The 18,987-nt window shown below is 34.2% G+C and overlaps 1 protein-coding gene across 1 annotated transcript; it reads right to left on the reverse strand.

Moving 5' to 3' along the window:
- Positions 1 to 2,015: 2,015 nt before the first annotated feature.
- On the reverse strand, positions 2,016 to 15,936 carry LOC121261571 (pleiotropic drug resistance protein 3-like). The gene is made up of 24 exons (XM_041164002.1): positions 15,488 to 15,936; positions 14,020 to 14,143; positions 12,569 to 12,654; positions 11,460 to 11,544; positions 10,956 to 11,115; positions 10,780 to 10,856; positions 9,990 to 10,043; positions 9,804 to 9,894; positions 9,390 to 9,691; positions 9,026 to 9,307; positions 8,542 to 8,855; positions 8,143 to 8,303; positions 7,931 to 8,034; positions 6,921 to 7,074; positions 6,658 to 6,795; positions 6,475 to 6,548; positions 6,031 to 6,363; positions 5,640 to 5,930; positions 5,218 to 5,301; positions 5,000 to 5,133; positions 3,654 to 3,881; positions 3,218 to 3,389; positions 2,821 to 3,075; positions 2,016 to 2,706 (listed from the first exon to the last, which is right to left on the reverse strand). Exons 1-24 carry the CDS (start codon positions 15,880 to 15,882, stop codon positions 2,440 to 2,442), a joined length of 4,365 nt encoding a protein of 1,454 aa, XP_041019936.1. The 5' UTR covers positions 15,883 to 15,936; the 3' UTR covers positions 2,016 to 2,439.
- Between the last annotated feature and the right edge of the window lie 3,051 nt (positions 15,937 to 18,987).

Raw genomic sequence — 18,987 nt, forward strand, 5'->3', positions numbered from 1 at the left:
GTAGAGTATTATGAAATGTGAAAAACTTGCCTTGTAAAGCCACCCATGGGGATTATCCCTTTGGAAAACAGGAAACTACAATATGATGGATCTTGGTTGGATCTCTCCATTGTGAGGTATGACTTGCTGTCTGTTATTGTCACCTTGATGCGAGGATCCTCCTGACAGAACTTTGTTAACATTGTGCAGATCCATTGCCATGGTGGAAAACTGCTGCATCATCGTTTCCATCTAGCATCGCACGGTCAACATCTCCATCTCGATGGTTCTGAACTGACTTTCAATGTTTTTTATATGATTTTCTGTATTTTTTTGAAGAGATGTAAGTCCTTCATGTAAATCATTCAAACGAGTACCTTCAACCATATTTAGGACAAGAAGGGGGCTCTGGATACCACTTGTAATAGAGTAAGCTAAGAAAGATGAGATCTAAGGAATGAAACAAACAAATCAGTGGCAAATTTCATTTAGTAGAATGATAGCAAAGGCTCTCTTCGAGGGAGCTCCTCCAAGCAATCAAACAGTAAAAATTATTCAAGGTTCCAGATGCTTCTCTAGGTTGTTACCAGGCTAGATATACTAGAAATGAGAAAATACTAAAGTGTCCTTTAGAGCAACTATTAAAAAGAAATTAGTAAAACGTAATAATATCCTTGGACCAGGCCTTGGGCCCGTTTTGCTGTCCATTGATTCCATCTTCCTTCTTAAGGCCCAACGATCTGCATTAGGCCAAGCCCACATACATTGACCCGTAACTCTTTCTACTTAAGCCTTCCGTCTTTCCCATTTGACTAAGTCTTCAAAAAACCGCAGCCTGAATCTTCTCCTCTTGAAACGGCATGTCACAAGGTATAAAAGTATTTCTAGGTATAAAAGTTTTTTAGGAATTCTACGTACGCCCCAATTCCTAAGAACTCAAGATGTCTGAGTCTGCAGCTTAATCTCCTTTTAACCACTAGGTTGCACCGGTATAATAATTAATATAAGTCATATACATAAAATGGAGAACCTAATTGATATTGTTGAAGTACATATCTCGATTGATTCAAGTTAAGGACTATCATTTTTTAATTATTTCTGCTACTTATTTTGAATTTCTTTGAATAAACGGTTATGTTTGGAAGAGAGGAAAAGATTGGAAAATGAGAGGAAAAAAATACATCCAATTAAATTCCCTAGATGATCCGATTAAGTTCGTCGCTAAACTCCTTTCATTTGATCTCATCTAACTCATGATCTTTCTGTCAATCGATACATGCAACTGTAAAATTAAGATCGAAATCAGTTTGAATCGGCCAATTCAACTCGGTTCAGTCAGAAATCAAATCAATTTTAGTATATCATTCAGTTCAGTTGAAAAATCAATTAAATCAGTTAATTAAAGTACAGGATTCGGCGATTTGCTACTTAATTCGATTAAAAAGAAAATAAGTAAATAAATGAGTATTTTGTATTAAATTTGAAATTGTGCATAACATTACCTTATAATTTCAGGATATTTATCTACTTCGTAAAGGAGGACATTTAAGATTGATAAAAAAAAGAAAGTGGAGAAAACTTGAGGTCATACATGAATTGAACTATTATTACCATGACCTTACAATGTTCTGACTTTTGTTCCCTCTACAACGAGAAATATAGAGGATCGAGTCATTTTCTATTAAAAAAGAAAAAAGGATGAGTCGCCGTGATTTATTATAAATCCTCACTTATGACGGAAGAATACTATAACTACAACCAATCGTTTTGGGGTGACAAATAGGAGACCAAACCAAGGTGCATAAATAACCTTATTACCAACCATTAACCAAATCCAATACTCTACATAAGCTAATTTACATTTGAACGAAGACCGAGTCCTAATACACCAAACACTTGTGAAAAAAAAAAATCTAATTTAAAACAACAAAGGATGGTGGTAATTGGTATGACTGACTTTGACATAAATAGCACCAATTAACCATGCGGTGTGATTGCCTAACCCCCCCTTCCAACACCAGACAAGGAGTTGCTGTTTCTTTACCAAGAAGTTGAACACATAAAGCAGCAAGAATATGTTCGTTTCAGTTGAACAAATCAAAGGGTTTTTCTTGGAGAATAAGCAAGTTTTACTGTACCTAAAACGCATGAGTTACAGCCTATCACACAAGGAATGAAACAATGGAGGGCCAATATCCCAGCACCTTATCACCACCTTATCACTCAGAATCAATGAATTCATGAGCAAAAGAAAAAAGGAGAGAAAAAGAGAGAAAGAAATGAAACATTGTTGGAAAGGCAGTATCAAGTAACAAGACATAGCATCATGGCATGGCAGTTCATGGGCAATGCTTGTTGTTTCTCTCTAGAAGATGCCTATCATATGCAAACATTGTTGGAAAGGTAGGGTCTACAGGCACAACATAACATCTCCAAGCTCCATGGAAAGAAAGAAAGGGTTTACCTATGCTGGAAGTTCAGCCGTCCTATAAAGTATGCAAACAAGAAAGCAAAAGTAAGGGGGAAGGCAATGAGAACAACTGCCACAAGAGCCAAGTGATCATGGTGAAACCCAAAGTAATCTGTTAAGAAATCAGGCACCGTTTTATTTTCTCCAAATACCATGATGTCCTTATCTATATCTCCATATTGTGAAGTAAGCAAGCCATTCAGCGACCAAGATGTAGGAGTCAGATAATACAACCAGATCCACCACTTTGGAATTTTCTGAAAAAATAAAACAGCCCGGTCAGTTATTAACTATATTGTTCAAAACTTTCACACCGGCACATACTTATCATCCACAATATAGACAAGTTTTGAGGCCTTTTAGCAGCTTACTGGTTTAGGCATTGGAAAACCAGAAAACAGGTTGAATAATGTGTTGAAGGCCGGGTTCAAAATTGCAGCTACGGTGAAGTTTGGTGTCAATGAGACGAGTAGCATCCCTAGATAATTGAAGTACAGCAGTGAAAAGAATATTACATAGAAGTACCAGAAAACCTTACAAGCTGACCCATAATATCCAATCATTGGATATGTGACTATGACAAATATCGCAGTTTCAGTGAAAAGGTAGGGAACTTCCACTAGCACCTACAAAGTCAATATCCACAACTATATAAGCCAACAATACTGGTGAAAGAAGAGGCATCCAATCAAGAATTTAGGTTCCTTCTTATTATTATATTTTTGTGAAGATCAAATTCTTGTAGAACAAACAGGTAGAAGATTATACCTGTGCAAGTGAATAAGCCCATGAAGAGTACATCCCTGCAAATCTTTCCCTGTACATAACAGTTCGCTCTGCTGCTACATATGGCAGGACTGCCGTGGAGTTATGTATGCCCACGTAGACCACGGTAGCATACATTGAACCAAATATATTGAATAAGTTCTGCTGGTTATTTCTAACAGGAAAAAAAAAATGCCATGGTTAGTTGTTTGAAATATTCCAAAATATGCATCTTACAGAAAGAGGGATGTATCTGATGGATATAGTGATTTGTCTTAAGCAGAGCAGAGATGTAAAGATGTAAGGTTAACAGATACTTCCCGAGATTCTATCAAGTTGCAGCCGTAACTTACATTGCATACTAATTTTGTCAAGTGAAGTGAAGCATTCTTCAAAAAAAAAAAAAAGAAGAGGAAAACTGAAAAATATTATAACTTACAATTTTTTCCCTTGATTCCAATATAGTCCCCCATAAAGTAAAGCACATACAAGTGTATACATGATACGCATCAAGTTGTATGCAGGATTCCTCCAATAAGCCAAATGCTGTTTCCATAGGCAAGATTTGACTTGTCCCCAACCATTTTGTGAAAAGCAGGTAGCAAAGTGAAGATCTGTTGAACCAGGAGGTGGGCTACTTAACTGCCTTACAATTTTTTTATTGTTCCTGAAAATATGGGAATAGAGGTCATAAGAAGATCATTGGTTTTAAGGACCATAATTTGATTCCACGTTAAAGATGGCCTCGAGAGAGATGACCACAACCTCGATACCTCATAACCAGCATACAAGGGCGCACATACACACACATGCATGTATAGGTATAGAAGAACCCATTTTAGGATCCGTTATAAATTGAAAATTAATGAACAACTTTCAGATGCTGCATCCATGATATCACAGATTGTAGAGAATATGCAGTAACTCCCTCGTGAGGTGGTAGATAGAAAAGGCCTTACATGGGTACTAAGTCCCACATTGGCTGTCTACTAGGAGCTTCAACTATAACATTACTAGATTATATTTAGGTACACCACATATGGTTAGCATTTCCATGAGTCGTGACGATGCCCACAGCCAAAGCTGGAGATAGTAAAGCAAGTAAAGATTGTTTAATTGATTAGCTCCAAATAAGTAAACCAGAGTTTCTACTTGGACTTCACAAAAACCTTGGTTGGTATAAATAAACCATAGAAAATCAGAGTTTCTACTTTGACCAGCAATTGGGTTTTCATATGACATATATAAACTCCTATGACCGATTGCAAATTTGGATGGCCCTAGGTTTTGGAATGAGCAAATCCTCGTAATGCAAATACAGCTTTTTTGTTTTGTTTTATAAACACTGATCAATATATAAAACAGATAGCAATGTTTTCTTTCTTTCTTTCTTTCTTTCTCTCTTTCTTTTTTGCCCTATACTTGGTTCAGATATAGAGTGCATTCTTTTTAAATTAGTGACATTACAGAATCACCCTTACATGTAATGAATCTTCAATCCTTTTAGTGGTCCCTTTGTGTAAGAGTTCCATTATAGGTCACATAAACATTAAAACTGACCTAAACAATGGACAGGCAAACATGATAGTTGGTCCTTCCTCCATTCTATTCAGAAAAGATGCCAAGTAAATGGTTTGCATCTCTTGATCTGATTATCCAACCCCCACAATAAGCTATGTTAGAAACTCTACTGCATTGAAGCTACTTTGTTGAAATAGCAAAGCATTATTAGACTTTATATAACTTCACAAACAATAACAGTTGTAATTGAACAGAGGAACTCACTCATATAATGTAGATTCCCTGTATTTCTGGGCAAAATCTACACCAAGTTCAGCTTCTGCCGATGCAGAGCTGACCTCTAACATCCATGTCGATGGATTATAATTCTCTCTAATCTTAGGAATTCCTGGAATGCCCTGTGAGAAAAAAAAATTATTCATAAAAGTAACTTCAGCAACTAGAAATGATCCAACTGATATGTGGTGTTACAGGAAACTGACCTCAAAATATTCTATAACCCTGCTTGAATGCTGCCCCAATGATCCAGAGTATATAATGTGGCCTCCAGTTTTTAGAAGGATTAACTGTAAATGTAAAAGAGGCATGAGATAAATATATCTTCATGATTTGATAACAAGAGACTTGTTTCCTGGCCAACACCAGTTCTCATATTCTGTTTTTCAAAAAAAACTATGGGGTCGGGGTGGTAGGATGGAATGATATGATCTGGTTGCAACACATCAGAGCACATTGTTTGCTCCATTGTAGACAAAAGTTAAGCCTCTATGCTTTTGATTTATCATTCAGCAGTCATGCATGTACAACTGAGATTAACAGAACTTCTGGGAGCAATAGAACAGAAAATTGGTATAAAAAGTGTACTCCTTTGGCATTTCTACTCTAAATAAAAGATTGCTTATACCTCATCAAATGTTTCAAATATGTGAATACTAGGTTGGTGGATGGTACAAACAATTGTTCTTCCTGTATCAGCAACATTTTTCACTGCTCGCATGACAATTGCAGCCGCTCTGGCATCCAAACTGGTTGTTGGCTCATCCATGAAGATAATAGAGGGATTAGCAACAAGCTCCACAGCTATTGTCAGCCGCTTGCGCTGCTCGGTTGATAGACCGGTAGCCCCAGTTACACCTACTAAGGCATCCTTTATTTCATCAAGCTCAATGGTCTCCAGGACTTCGTCCACAAATTCCTGCAAGACTTGAAACAGCAGCTTTCACAAACTATTATATTATCTCTACAAAGTATAAAACTAATTCTTTTGACTTAATGTCAGTAAATTGTAATCTTACAGCTTTAGTTTTTGGGTCTACTTCAGCAGTTAAACGTAGCCAAGCAGAAAATATGACTGATTCTTCTACAGTTAGTTGAGGAGAATGTATATCCGTTTGCTCACAGTAACCAGAAATCCTAGCAAACGTTTCTTGAACCTTGGGATACCCTCCAATCTTTATTTCCCCTTGGATATAACCACAGGTCTTTCTTCCAGCTAGAACATCTAGAAGAGTTGTTTTTCCTGCTCCACTGACACCCATCAATGCCGTTAGAACACCAGGCCTTAATGCACCTGTAATATCAGAAAGAAGTTGAAGCTTTTTGCTAGTGTATCCCCGTTCTCTCATTTCCTGGCAGCCAAAGGTAATAGAAAAGAAAACTACAAGAATGAATTTGATATTGTTTGAATGGTTATGTATCCAGTAACCACAAGAACCTTATATCAAGTTAAATGTGATTACCAATGGGGTGTTCACATAGTATTGGACATCTTGAAATGCTACTGTTAAGGGTGTAAAAGGTAAGACCGTCCTACCTGTAAGGACAAGATGGTCATTAATAGCTGGAAAATTATATATACATATATATATATATATATGTAATGAGCTGAAGAACAATCATAAGAGAAAGAAAAATGATCTAACCCTTCTTAGGTCCTATATTACCCTGTAGAGGAGAATTTCTATACTTTTCCTCTACATGGGCACTGGCGCATGAATCTTCACTTCCCGGTACTTTGGAGAGCTTTTCATGCGAAATAATAACATGGGATGATCCAGGAGCTGCAATGTTAATCAAATGAGGATGAATCAGTATCTACGGATCTATCGTTGCATTGCCATTTAAGTTAAGATATAATGACAAGAAAGAACTTGCAATTCAATCAGAAGAAAGAGAGAGAACTTACGCTTCAAGAAACTTAATGCCAAGATATATCCAAAGTTGAAAACAATTGCAAACCCAAATAGGGCCCCAAGTGATATCCAATAAAGATCTCCGTCAAAGTTTAGTCCACGGCTTTCAAGTGTTTCTCTTCCTATCGTGGTGCCTGTGGATAACATCTACAGATAATAGAGGAAAGGAAACTTAGCTGGTAAGAACATCTATTCACTCTGGATATTAATCCCATGGCTAATACTGAAACAGCAAGCATTATCAAGTTTATATATAGGAGTATATGTCATACATCCAGAATTACTTGTGTAACAGCTACTTAAACTTGAAATTGCATAACCTACAAATGTAAACAGAATATTCACTACTGTAGTGGTTGGTGTATGAAGCAAGCTGACAACTTAAATTCTGCTAAGATTTATAGCCAGAAATCGGCAATCAATGAGCAACATTTGGTATGAGGTGACTATTAAGAGTGAACTTAGAGGAAAGTCTATTGAAGCTCCAGTGCATTAGAAATAATATGGAACACCAAAAAATGATGTAGAGTTGATAGTAGTAGTTTATGGCTTTATGCAATGGCAATGAGGCATCAATCCAACATTATAATTTATAATTTATAACTTACTGGCTAAAACTCTAAACTACTAAGAAAGGCAAAATTGGGATGGAGTTGGGGAGGAAGGATTTGAATTCAATTGTTTAAGAAAATATTTGGTCAGTCAATTTGATATGTTGCAACATAAACAAAGTTTAAATTGCCGCAACAAAAGGTTGAGATTCAAACTAAAATAAGAGGCATAAATCTAGACAGAATTAGCAAAGGCGCTTATTGGAATTTTATCTGAATGATTTTCCAAGTCGATCTCTTTTGAGGGTTCATATATCAGTAGTTCTGCCCCTTGCTAGTGACTTGTGAGTAGTAGTTGTGTCACCACAAGATAGAATTTGTTCATCTTCTCCATGAATGACACTTTAATTTGTGTTAATTCCAGGAACTAATTAACAGCATGAGAGACTCACCTTTTGCCATCTTGGGGCAAGAAACTCATTTAAAGAAAGGCCAATCTGTCCATATGTCAGGGGAGAAACCCAAAAACCCCACCTCAACCAGACAGGCATAGCAGCTGCAACCAACAGAACAGCTCAGTTCGTCCCCTTCCTTTCAATTGATTATCTTAGAGCATCCTCATTGGCTAGATTGAGATTGGCAAAAAGACTTATTGAAAACTTACAAGGAGTGATAATAAAGCCACAGAGTGACAATAGTAGTAATGCTGCATAACTAGCAGCTGCAAAGGCAGCATTAATAGTCCGGAGGACTGAGGCCAGGAAGCGGAACATGGACACTGAAGATAAGTGCACCGCAAAAAGTAGAATGAACTGGCGGAAGAACCTAAAACCACAGCACATGGTCAAAGAATCACAACTAACAGAATTTGACATTGCTACTGCACTTAATATTCCTGACGTAGAAAGTAAACCGTGAATGGTACAAAAGGTTCTAAAATAAATTAGCAAAATGATGTGTTGAGGCTCTAGCATATGAGAAGTTCTGGATATAAATATACATATGGTTAACCAAAAGTTGGGAGATTAACAAATAAATATACAGATTATCATGTCAAACTCACCTCTGGGCCTCTGGACTATATCCAATAACATAATAAGTAAAAGTCGTCCAAACCAGTGATTGCACAAAGGAAAGTGGAATTTTTAATATACATGCAGGAACCGCATAAGCCCAAGCTGGGTAAAAATACAATGCCTTCTGTTTGTAGAATATTTCAAGCATTTGATTCGTCATAGACAACTCTGGGATCCCATCAACAAAAATGATGAGAAGAGCATAAAATAGGGCACCCATATAGGAATTTGCATGAAGAACATCAACATCCATTTGAGTCCGCAAGAATACAGTCATTGTGATACATGCAATGATGACAAGCTGCAGATAGAAAAAACATAAACATGTTTCGGATTTCACACCATGAACAAACTAAACAAAGAATATAGATGCAATAGGAAGAACGAGCATGGGTTTCAAAGCCCCCTACCCAGGAGAAAAGTATGAATAGTAAAGGTCCAAGGATCATATGCAAAAGTAAGAATCTTAACCTGAATTGTTTTAAATATATAGATAAAAGAATTTCTTTTCATTAGAAGAAGTTCCCTTGACACACAGGCTCTAAAAAGTTCCCATTTGGAAAGAGAGTATGGACTAAAGGAAAGAGCATTCTGATTGCTTTGGGACGTATCATATGGCTCTGAGAGATCCTCATCCAGCTTCTTTCCATAAGGAGACTCATTGAACTTTTTAGAGAAGATATCATTTGGAATATAACCATAAGGAACATCCGTCTGAGACCAGTACTGTGCTTGATCTTTCCTAGAGATTACCTACATAAATATAGGGTGCATTAGTGCTTTTGAACAGATAAAATCTTACAAAGAAAACAACTATGAGCTGTTATGCACTTACCTCTTGTATAAAATCAGCAACCCCTTTCCTCTCAGGACACCTAAAACCACAATCCTCAAAATACTCAAGAACATGATCACGTGGACCATGATACACAATCTTTCCTTCTGCCATTAAAATGAGGTCATCAAAAAGATCAAAGATTTCTGGTGCTGGCTGAAGAAGCGAAACCAGTGAAGTAGCATCTGTGCTGTGCACCAGCTGTTGAAGACAAGTAACAACTTGAAAGGCAGTTGAACTATCTAAGCCATCAGTTATTTCATCCATAAACAGAGCTTTTGTAGGACCAACAATCATCTCTCCTGCAAAATTTAAGTTCAACTCATTATAGTCAAATTATAACCTGGCATTGGGATTTAGTTATCTCATAATACAAGAAAACTGGCCACTGTTCAATCTTTTTGTTCAGATTACCGGTAGTCAATCTCTTTTTCTGACCACCAGAGATACCTCTTCTCATGGCATCTCCAACTAGAGTGTCAGCGCAAATATCAAGTCCGAGGATCTGAGAAGTCAAGGAGCAATAGGCATAAACTGGTGACCGTCCATTACAAATTACGGGGAATAGGTTTGCTGTCAGCTTTGTTGAAGGAGAATTACCTTTAGTATGTAGTCTGTTTGAAGGCTTCCTTTTAATCCTCCCACAGAAATCGCCTGCCAGAAAGATAATACAATCAATATGGTCGTAATGGAAAATGATTTATAGACATAGTGTATCTGAAAGTATTAGAGATTTGTATCTAGAACCATCTGATTTCAATTAGTAAATCCACTAACTATAGTGATAACCAGTACTGGACACTGCTTTACATAGAATCCCAAGATAATGCACACATATAGGCTTATAGCCCATGGCTGCAAGTGCGATTTATTATCATCAAGGAACTCCTTCAAATACAATGAGTGCAGTGTAATAAATCAGAAAACAAATAGAGATGCCTGTCAATTCTCATTCCTACTTTGATTAAAACCCATAATGAGAATCACAACTCATGAGTTGCTAATACAGCAATACTCATATGATCATGAAAACAATGAATTTAATTGAGTTTTGATGGTCTTATTTGATTCCATAAGTAATAATAATCGTAGTATGATCAAAACTAATGTATTGCTAATCTTAATGGCTTTGATAATTTCCATGTGCAGCAGAAAGTTTTTCCAAGAGTCAAAGGGTCCACTTCAAAGATTTCGTTAATAATTTCTCACATTATCTGAAGCTTTTAGTAAAAATCAAGAGGAAGTATTTCAACCACAGTAACTAATTTCATGTAGCCTAACAAGTTGGATTCTCCTTGTCATATGTATGGAGAGCATTTCAATCATGCTCTAGCATTACAGATTTCTTCACAGACATGAAGGGAAAGAAGACTGGAGATGAAACTGGTACCTTCATGTAAGTATCTATATCTGGATCTGGAACAATTCCGGCTTCTTTCTCCCTTTTACTGACTTCAGCCATAACCTCTTAATTAGGCCAAAAACAAATGTTGCTGTTATCATCATCACTGTTGTGGGTTTGTGGGCGCCAAATTATCTTCAATGTGAACTCCAAGGAAAACTTACCTGCCCGGCTTCCAACACCTTGACAACGAGCTGAAAAGTCCAGTATTTCCCTCACGGTCATGTAAGGAATGTGGACATCATTTTGGCTGATATAAGTTGAGGTCTTTTGGGGGACAAAGTCTTCTAGTTTGTGTCCGTTATAAGAAATTTCCCCAGCAATCTATTAAACAAAAACAAAAAGATAATAGCACACTCAATAGGACTAGAAACAAAAGTAGCTCCCAACCAAAATCTTAACAAACTAAAATTTTTTTATACAGCTTGCTAGATATAACAAAGCTGAATGCAGTATATAAAACTAGGAGATACCCTACAGTTTCACTTTATAATTCAAATTTTCAGGATCAACAAATGCCTTGCTTTGAGCTTTCATATTTTTTTTTATCATCATTCTGCTGATTTACATCACTGGTTATAACTTCAAACTAGATCCACATTAATGATCAAATATGGTCCTCCTCAGGCTGTTAATAGATGCATTCAAGTTATATGGAAGTATGGAACCTTGAGAGATTGGTCTAGATTCCCTGACAGAGCCTTTAAAAGGGAGGTCTTCCCACAACCTGGTGGGCCAAGCAGCAGAGTTAACCTGCACTAAGGTAAGGCTATGTGAATACATTTCCAGACTAATATCACCTACATGAGTTGAATAATCTGCGTGAAAGTTTTGTGAAGAGGTTATTATCATATGTCAAATGGATTATAACTTGTAGATCCAAGAACACTTTGCAAATTGAAGGGAAAACATTCCAATTCTATAGCATTGTAAATTGTATTTAGAGAGACAGTGAAGACTTTGTAAAAATAGGATACCATTAGGTGGTGACAAATCACAGCACAATAACGTTCCCAAGTGAAAATTCTGATTTGGATTAGCACCTCCTTTAAACAAAGAATGACAATCCCATATCTTAAAAACATAATGCAACAGTCCTCAAAGAGTCCCTAAAACACTAATCTAAAAATAACTAAAACAGATACAAGCTTCAATTGAGGAACTTTATTTTATGTCTATTCATCCATGTCCGAAACATACAGAACCAGGAACGGCATAGGCACTCGTCCAGTAAAAGAAATCCATTGCAAGTTCATTTATCAGAAAAGTTTCAATATTTTTTCTTCTCCAACACTATAGTTTTTTATACTGCTCTTTAAACTTCCGCAAAAGTTATTCACTACTATGCAGATTATTGGGTAGTCAGTCACAAACATCATCTGATCAAAGCACAGCTCCGAATGAAAATTGTGAGAATGGTAACAGGAACGAAAAATCATAGACTAAAAATAACTGCATCCATAAGAAGTTAAGAGGTAGCAATTAATTAAAATTGTATGATGAGAGCTCAGAAGATAAGTGATTCATGGGAAACAAAAGTGAATGACCATTAATGAGAACGGACTTGGTCAAAGTTCAAAGCACTACGAGGACAAGTGAAAAACTGAAATGACATACGGGCTAAAGCCACTAGAGGAAGACAAGGAGGCCATTAATGCAACAGAAGATAACCATTATACATTAAATTGCCAAAAAATTTAAATCAATAAAAGGGGTTATGAGAGTTAAATTATGTACACATGACTTGAATAATTAAAAACTAAAGCTCTACTGCTACCTTCCAGGCTTTATGATACCACTAACGTCGTTAATGATGCTGATCTTGGCTTGACGTGACTTTGAACCTGGCAGCTTAGTGAAGTACTGTTATGAAGAAAAAAATGGCCTCATGACTGGTAACAAACCTCGCCTATACAGTTATATTATTTTCCATAATAACAATGTTTATAGCAGATAAAAGAAAAAAACTATTTTATCTCATATATAATGATAAAGGGAATTCAACAGGATTAAGACCGTCCCGGTCAGTCCTTGGTTGTCCAGATTGAAACCAGGTACATCAGAATAGTCCCAGTTCCAGGCATGACCACATCTGCGCCAGACAAATTACAAGAATGCCAACCAGCGGCACACCAAGAATTGGTGCTCATCCAGTTTTCCTAACTTGCTATAAAATGGTCAAGCATACAAATGCATGCAGATGCAAATTTATATACACAATGATGCCATTTTTTCTTACTTCTACCAATATTAAAAGTCCATGAAATAATGAAATCCATTGATATGGTCAGCAATCAATCTCTATGTTACCTTTCAAAAGTGAAAAGAAATGTTCTTCATCCCAAAATTCACCACTTCCAATCACACCCAATATGTGGCATGTTTTAAGTGACTGTCATTTAAGTAACTGAGACTAGTTTGGCAGGCACATGCAACTCACATACTTGATCCCCTATTCAGTAATCGATAAATCCAAAATAAATAAAAAATACATGGTACCCAAATTATGCAAATCGAGGTTGAAAATTTAAAAAAGCATGTCATATATGTTACACATGCTCAAGGTTGAAAATTGAAGTGACTGTCATTTAAGGAGTAAAAGATTGCAGTGTTACAACTGCTCCATGAGTTTAAAACACATTTTCAGCATCACTCGGTATCAATTGAGGTACACAATAGTTCAAAATAATAAAGTTGCTCTACTATTGCAACAAAACCTATGGTTTTAGCAATATACTTTGGTGAGGAACAGAGAGCATGGCTCGAGATGGGATATGTTCTAGAATGGAACAGAGCAAGGGGAAATGGCGGGGCAAAGCAGTAAATTAGTGCACAAAGTCGTCAAATGAATAAAAAACCAATGACAAATCTAATAAATATTCCCCCTTAAAGCAAAGCTTGGAACATAAATAAAGCGGAGTAATGCTGCTCATTATCTCAATTCTAATCATCCTCTCATTATCTCATGATGTGACATTAGATAATTGGAGATTATTTATTATATTTCACTTGTGAACCAATCATCTAATACCACATTATGGGATGATGAGAAGATAATGAATAGATTTGTTGAACAAAGCGAGGGGCATTTTTCGTGCATCCGAGTGTTAAAAACTCTCTTTTTTCTATAGAGAATAGCTATAAAGTTATTTAAAAGGTATCACATTAACCAGTAGGATGACAAGATCTAGAATAAAAACTAATCTTACTAAAAAAAAAAAAACTCACACAGAGCTTGCTTTGAAGAGAATTCCATAGAGTTGGAAGGGCCTTGCCCTGAACTATCTCACACTCAGCTTCCACACGCAGGTTCTTGTACCTTACCTCCACAGTGGGCAGTTCTACACCAACTCTACAAAAAAACAATTCAGGTCCAGCCAAATGATCAAATGATTCAGTTTTACACCCACTCTACAGAAATAAATTTTCTGTTTAAAATTTCTGATCAAATTGTAGTATTTTATTATTGTTAACCATGTCGTTCCAATTACGTATCAGCCTATTTTAGATACCAGTTTGGCTGTGCATGCTCAAAAGACTGCTCTCTTTTTTCTCGCCTTCTGATTAACAATAGTGTGGCGGTCTATAACGAGTAATACATTGCACCTCCAGTATATTTGAGAGTGCAGAGTAGAAAGCACTCTTATTCTAGCATAGTTTCTTGGATCAAGATCCCTCGACTCATTATTCGAGCGTGAGAAAGTGTTAGAAGAGATAGAAGAATAAACTGAATTTACAGTATTTATTATCCATTTAACATTTTAGAGCTCACTTATCTTCTCAAAACCTCCTACAAGTTACAACCCGCTCTTTTATTATTTTCTTATTTTATTAAAATAATTATTTTTATTTTTATTTTTATTTTTTATTTTAACTTATTTCTTTTTTACTATAAATCTCTAATGATTTTTTTTTTAAATATATTATTTATCTCTCGAAAACAATAATAATTTTTTTCAAAAATTATCTTTTCCCAAATTCTAAGATTTTATAACAAAAAAAAAAATATTAGATTATCAAAAATGACAAACGGAGGGCATGTGAGAGAGAATGAGAAATGCGGAGGCCAATTTGTTTTTTTGAGAGCTACCGTCAATCCCATAAATTGGGAGTTACTGTAGCAACACCAAATTTTTTTCCCAATTTAATAAGTCGGATGCAGGGTTAAGGCTGTGTTTGTTTCCTTGACAATGTGAGTTTGATTCAAATTTAGGTATCTTTTAATATCCAAACACTCAACTCTCAAATCATTAAATCTATCTTAATTCAAAACTTTGTTACAATTTTTTTTAACTAAACACATCTTTACACGTGGGATCTATAATTTTTTTTCAACTTCTTATAAATACATCTAAACTCATATTAATATTTAAACACATCTAAAGTCATATTAGATGAGTCACACATGACTTACTCTATTATCTTAACTTATTACTATTCATAAAGAACTCAATTCAACTCAACTCAAATCAACAAGCCAAAATCTCACAAAGTTAAAGACATTTTTGACTATATTATTTTAAAGAAAAATGTTAGTTACAGTTGTGAGTGTGTAAACGCTGTGTAATCATTTTTAAAAAATAAATAAATATAAGATTCACGTGAAAAGAAAATTAAATTTTTAATAATAAATCTTACTCTTTTTCAAAATAATTATACGGTACTTGCACATTTCACGTAACAGTAAATGGCTTACTTGTCTGTTCGGTTTCTGATATTTTGCAACAAGCGAAGGTTGTCATCCTCAACGTGTTTGATGAGCTTCTCAATGAACACATGCCGTTCTAGATCTCCGAGCTTGGGAACGTCAACCACGATCTGTTTCTGTTTCTCTCTGCCATCAACAGCGTCGGCATTATCATCATCCTTATCGAACAAAGATGATCCTATCCGCTCAAACGTCTCGATTTCAGCCCGCTCATGTAAACCATATTCATCGTCAGCATCGCCCTTTGCAGAACTCAATCCTGAACTGCTTCGAAAACTTGAGGTATGACGCCGAGAAGATGATGCAATGCTTCTCCCTATCTCAGCCAACTCAACTCTCGGTGACTCTATCTCTTGATCTCTATCAACCATGCATCTCGCCATTTTTACTGATCAACTTGGGGGAGCTTCAAGTTGCAAGAAAAAATGGAGGAGAACGTGCGCATGAGGATAGCTACTGCTAGGGAGGGCTGATCAGATGTTTCTGTTTGTGATAAATTCAAGCTTAAATTAGAAACACATGTTTCGACAATTAATCAAAGAATATTATTATACAGTGCAAGTTGCAGCCAAGCCAAGGGATTGACTGACTATTGAAATTAGCTGGTTTCTTTTTATTTTATTTTTTTTTGGCAGAAATGCATCAGGTTTCGATCCAACTATATTATATATACATATATTATATATATATATATATATGGCTCGGGCTACTCTGCCGTCCGCTCACTTTGACTTAGTTATTTTTGTAATTTTTATTTTATTTTTTTATTCACATTTTTTAAATATTTTTAAAAAATAAAAAAAACCAATATAATTAAAAATACTTCCTTAATCATTAAGTTAAAAAAAAAAAATTTAAAACGGTCAAATATATAGAGCAGTACAACTTGAGAGGTAAAATAGTTTTTTCATATATATATATACATATATATATATATATATATAACCTACATGCATGATCAAAATAAAACGCATGGACATGCTATATATATATATATATATATATATAATATATATATATATATATAATATATATATATATAACCTGCATGCATGATCAAAATAAAACGCATGGACATGCTAGCTGCAAAAAAAAATGCTTATTCTTATCAGATTTTTTGTCATTAAAACATTATTTTCATGGCAAATAACTCATTTTTGTTGCAAATAAGTCATTTTCGTTATATGAACGCGTGAGCCACCATAGTTTAGTAATCGTTTGGATAATGAGATAAAATGAAAAATTTATAAATAATAGTAAAATAGTTTGTCAATAGTAAATTTGTTAATTGATCAGTTAAGATGTTTTATGAGATTTTAAAAAATAAAGAAAAAGAATTAAGTAAAAATATTATTAGAATATAATTTTTTAAAATTAACTTTTGTTTTAGAAATTGAAAAAGTTGAATTATTTTTTGTGTTTTATTTTAAAGTTTGTGAAAGTTTCAATGATTAAATGAAAATATTGAAAATTAAAAATTAAAAAATATTTATATTTAAGTGATATTTAGATGTTGTGATGAAATGAGTTTTTACTTACAACGTGCCAATATTAATATAAGGACTAGTTGCAAGCTTGGTAGTTGAAGATGATCTGATCATGCTATAAAAAGTTTTATCCTATTTTCTTTTAAATTATCAGATAGACAAAATAATTGTAAATCTTATAATATTAAATATATATCATCCGTATCTTTATGAACTGTAACAATATTAGGGAAAAAAAAAAAGAACTGTAACAATAATTATAGATGAGAAATATATTATATATTAAATTATAAAATTACTTTTATTATAAAATAAATCTAACATATTATATAAAAATAAGTTCTGTTACATACAATTATTTTTATGTATTTTTTGTACATTTTACTGATGTGACTTATCAAATCAATTATTTTATATTAAAAAAAGTGATTAATCAATCACATTAATAAAATAAATAAAAAATATGCATAAATAATTGTACATAAAAGTTTTTATATAAAAATATATCAATTTATAAATTTATTTATGCAGAAATCTTGATTACGTACGTATAAATAAACGTGCATACACAGGAAACAAGAAACAATCGAAGACAAAGTTTAGATCTCTCGTGAATCGCGTACGTGCCAATATCTTAAGATTACGAGAAATACTATTTTGCACATCCATTTGTATCGCTTTATTTGACGGCTTGGTAAATTTTTTTTTTTTTTTTAACTTAATAATTAAGAAAATAATTTTAAGTATATTGATTTTTTCTTTATTTTTTAAAAATATTTAAATGTATTAAAAAAATTTTACACTGAACGGTACGACCAACAGTCAACATGTGGCGGCATAGTAGCCGCACCCTAAGATTATTAGCCTCTTTCTCTACAATTATAAAACTCAATAAATATTGAATGCGGCTATACATCAACCACACTCTCCGCACACTCCACGTACAATTTCTTTTTTTTTAAATGCATCACAAGGTGTACTGCGGTTGCAGCATATAGTAGGCTGTAATAAATATTTTTCTATAAATATTACAGTTCTAAAAAGCTAAGCACGACGAAGGCATCCTCCATGCAAGTGGCGTCCCTTAAGACTTGAAAAAAAAGAAATGGAACAAATTAAAGTAGTCCTTATAATAGATTATTTATGCTAGCTAACTATAGATACAATTTTAATTTTTTTTTAATTTATAAATCTTCATAAATTGAAAGGTTGTCTCGTGACATTAATTGAAATTCAAATCAGTTAAAAAATTAAATATTTTTAATGAAGTGATCATAATGTCACATGGTTTGTAAAATAAGTTATAAAAATAATATTTGTATCATCAATATATTCTTTGTGGATATAGTCAATACGTCGTTGCAGAATAATTTCCGGCTTTAAATAGATTTCCATGGCAAAATTATAACTCCATCTAGATCATCTCTAATTCTACATGCAATATATATCTATTAGGATCCTTATTAAGTATGTTGATGTTCTTAATTTCTCATGATCACTTTACTTAAATCCTATCATGTTCATGATAGAAAACCCACAATCTTAACTTGCTCGAATAGAATGGATGTAAGAGTTCTTTATTTAGTATATGAAAAATGATAGTTAGTACCGCTGAATTTGATCGCTTAATTTTTTAAAAAAAAACTTAATGATTAAAAAAGTAACTATTAGTGAAGTTGTGTATTTTTTTTCTTGATCAGTTAAAAATATTAAAAAAAATTAAAAAAAAAATCCAAATACACTAGAGGGCATATCCAGCGGTACAAGATGGCAGCCCCCTAGCAGCGTCCTTTAGTATATATGTCAAAGTAAAAAAATAAGGATCCTGCTACCAGTACAGATAGTTTGGACCGATGACTGCAATTAATTTTTTTTCTTTTACATATTTTTTAAACATCTTTAAATATTTTTTAAAAAAAAAATACACAAATTCAGTAATAACCACCTTATTAACCATTAAAACAAAACAAGTATTGGTCCATTTGGGGGGCCCAATAAGAA

The sequence above is a fragment of the Juglans microcarpa x Juglans regia genome, chromosome 4D (assembly GCF_004785595.1).
Source record: "Juglans microcarpa x Juglans regia isolate MS1-56 chromosome 4D, Jm3101_v1.0, whole genome shotgun sequence".
Lineage (NCBI taxonomy): Eukaryota > Viridiplantae > Streptophyta > Magnoliopsida > Fagales > Juglandaceae > Juglans > Juglans microcarpa x Juglans regia.

What these genes read in the sequence shown, in the direction of transcription:
- LOC121261571 (XM_041164002.1), bottom strand. Translation starts at nt 15,882, where the DNA reads ATGGCGAGATGCATGGTTGATAGAGATCAAGAGATAGAGTCACCGAGA. An exon ending in ATCTAGACCAATCTCTCAAG is followed by an intron (nt 11,116 to 11,459) that starts GTTCCATACTTC and finishes TTTGTTTAATAG; the next exon opens with ATTGCTGGGGAAATTTCTTA. An exon ending in TAGACCCAAAAACTAAAGCT is followed by an intron (nt 5,931 to 6,030) that starts GTAAGATTACAA and finishes CAAGTCTTGCAG; the next exon opens with GAATTTGTGGACGAAGTCCT.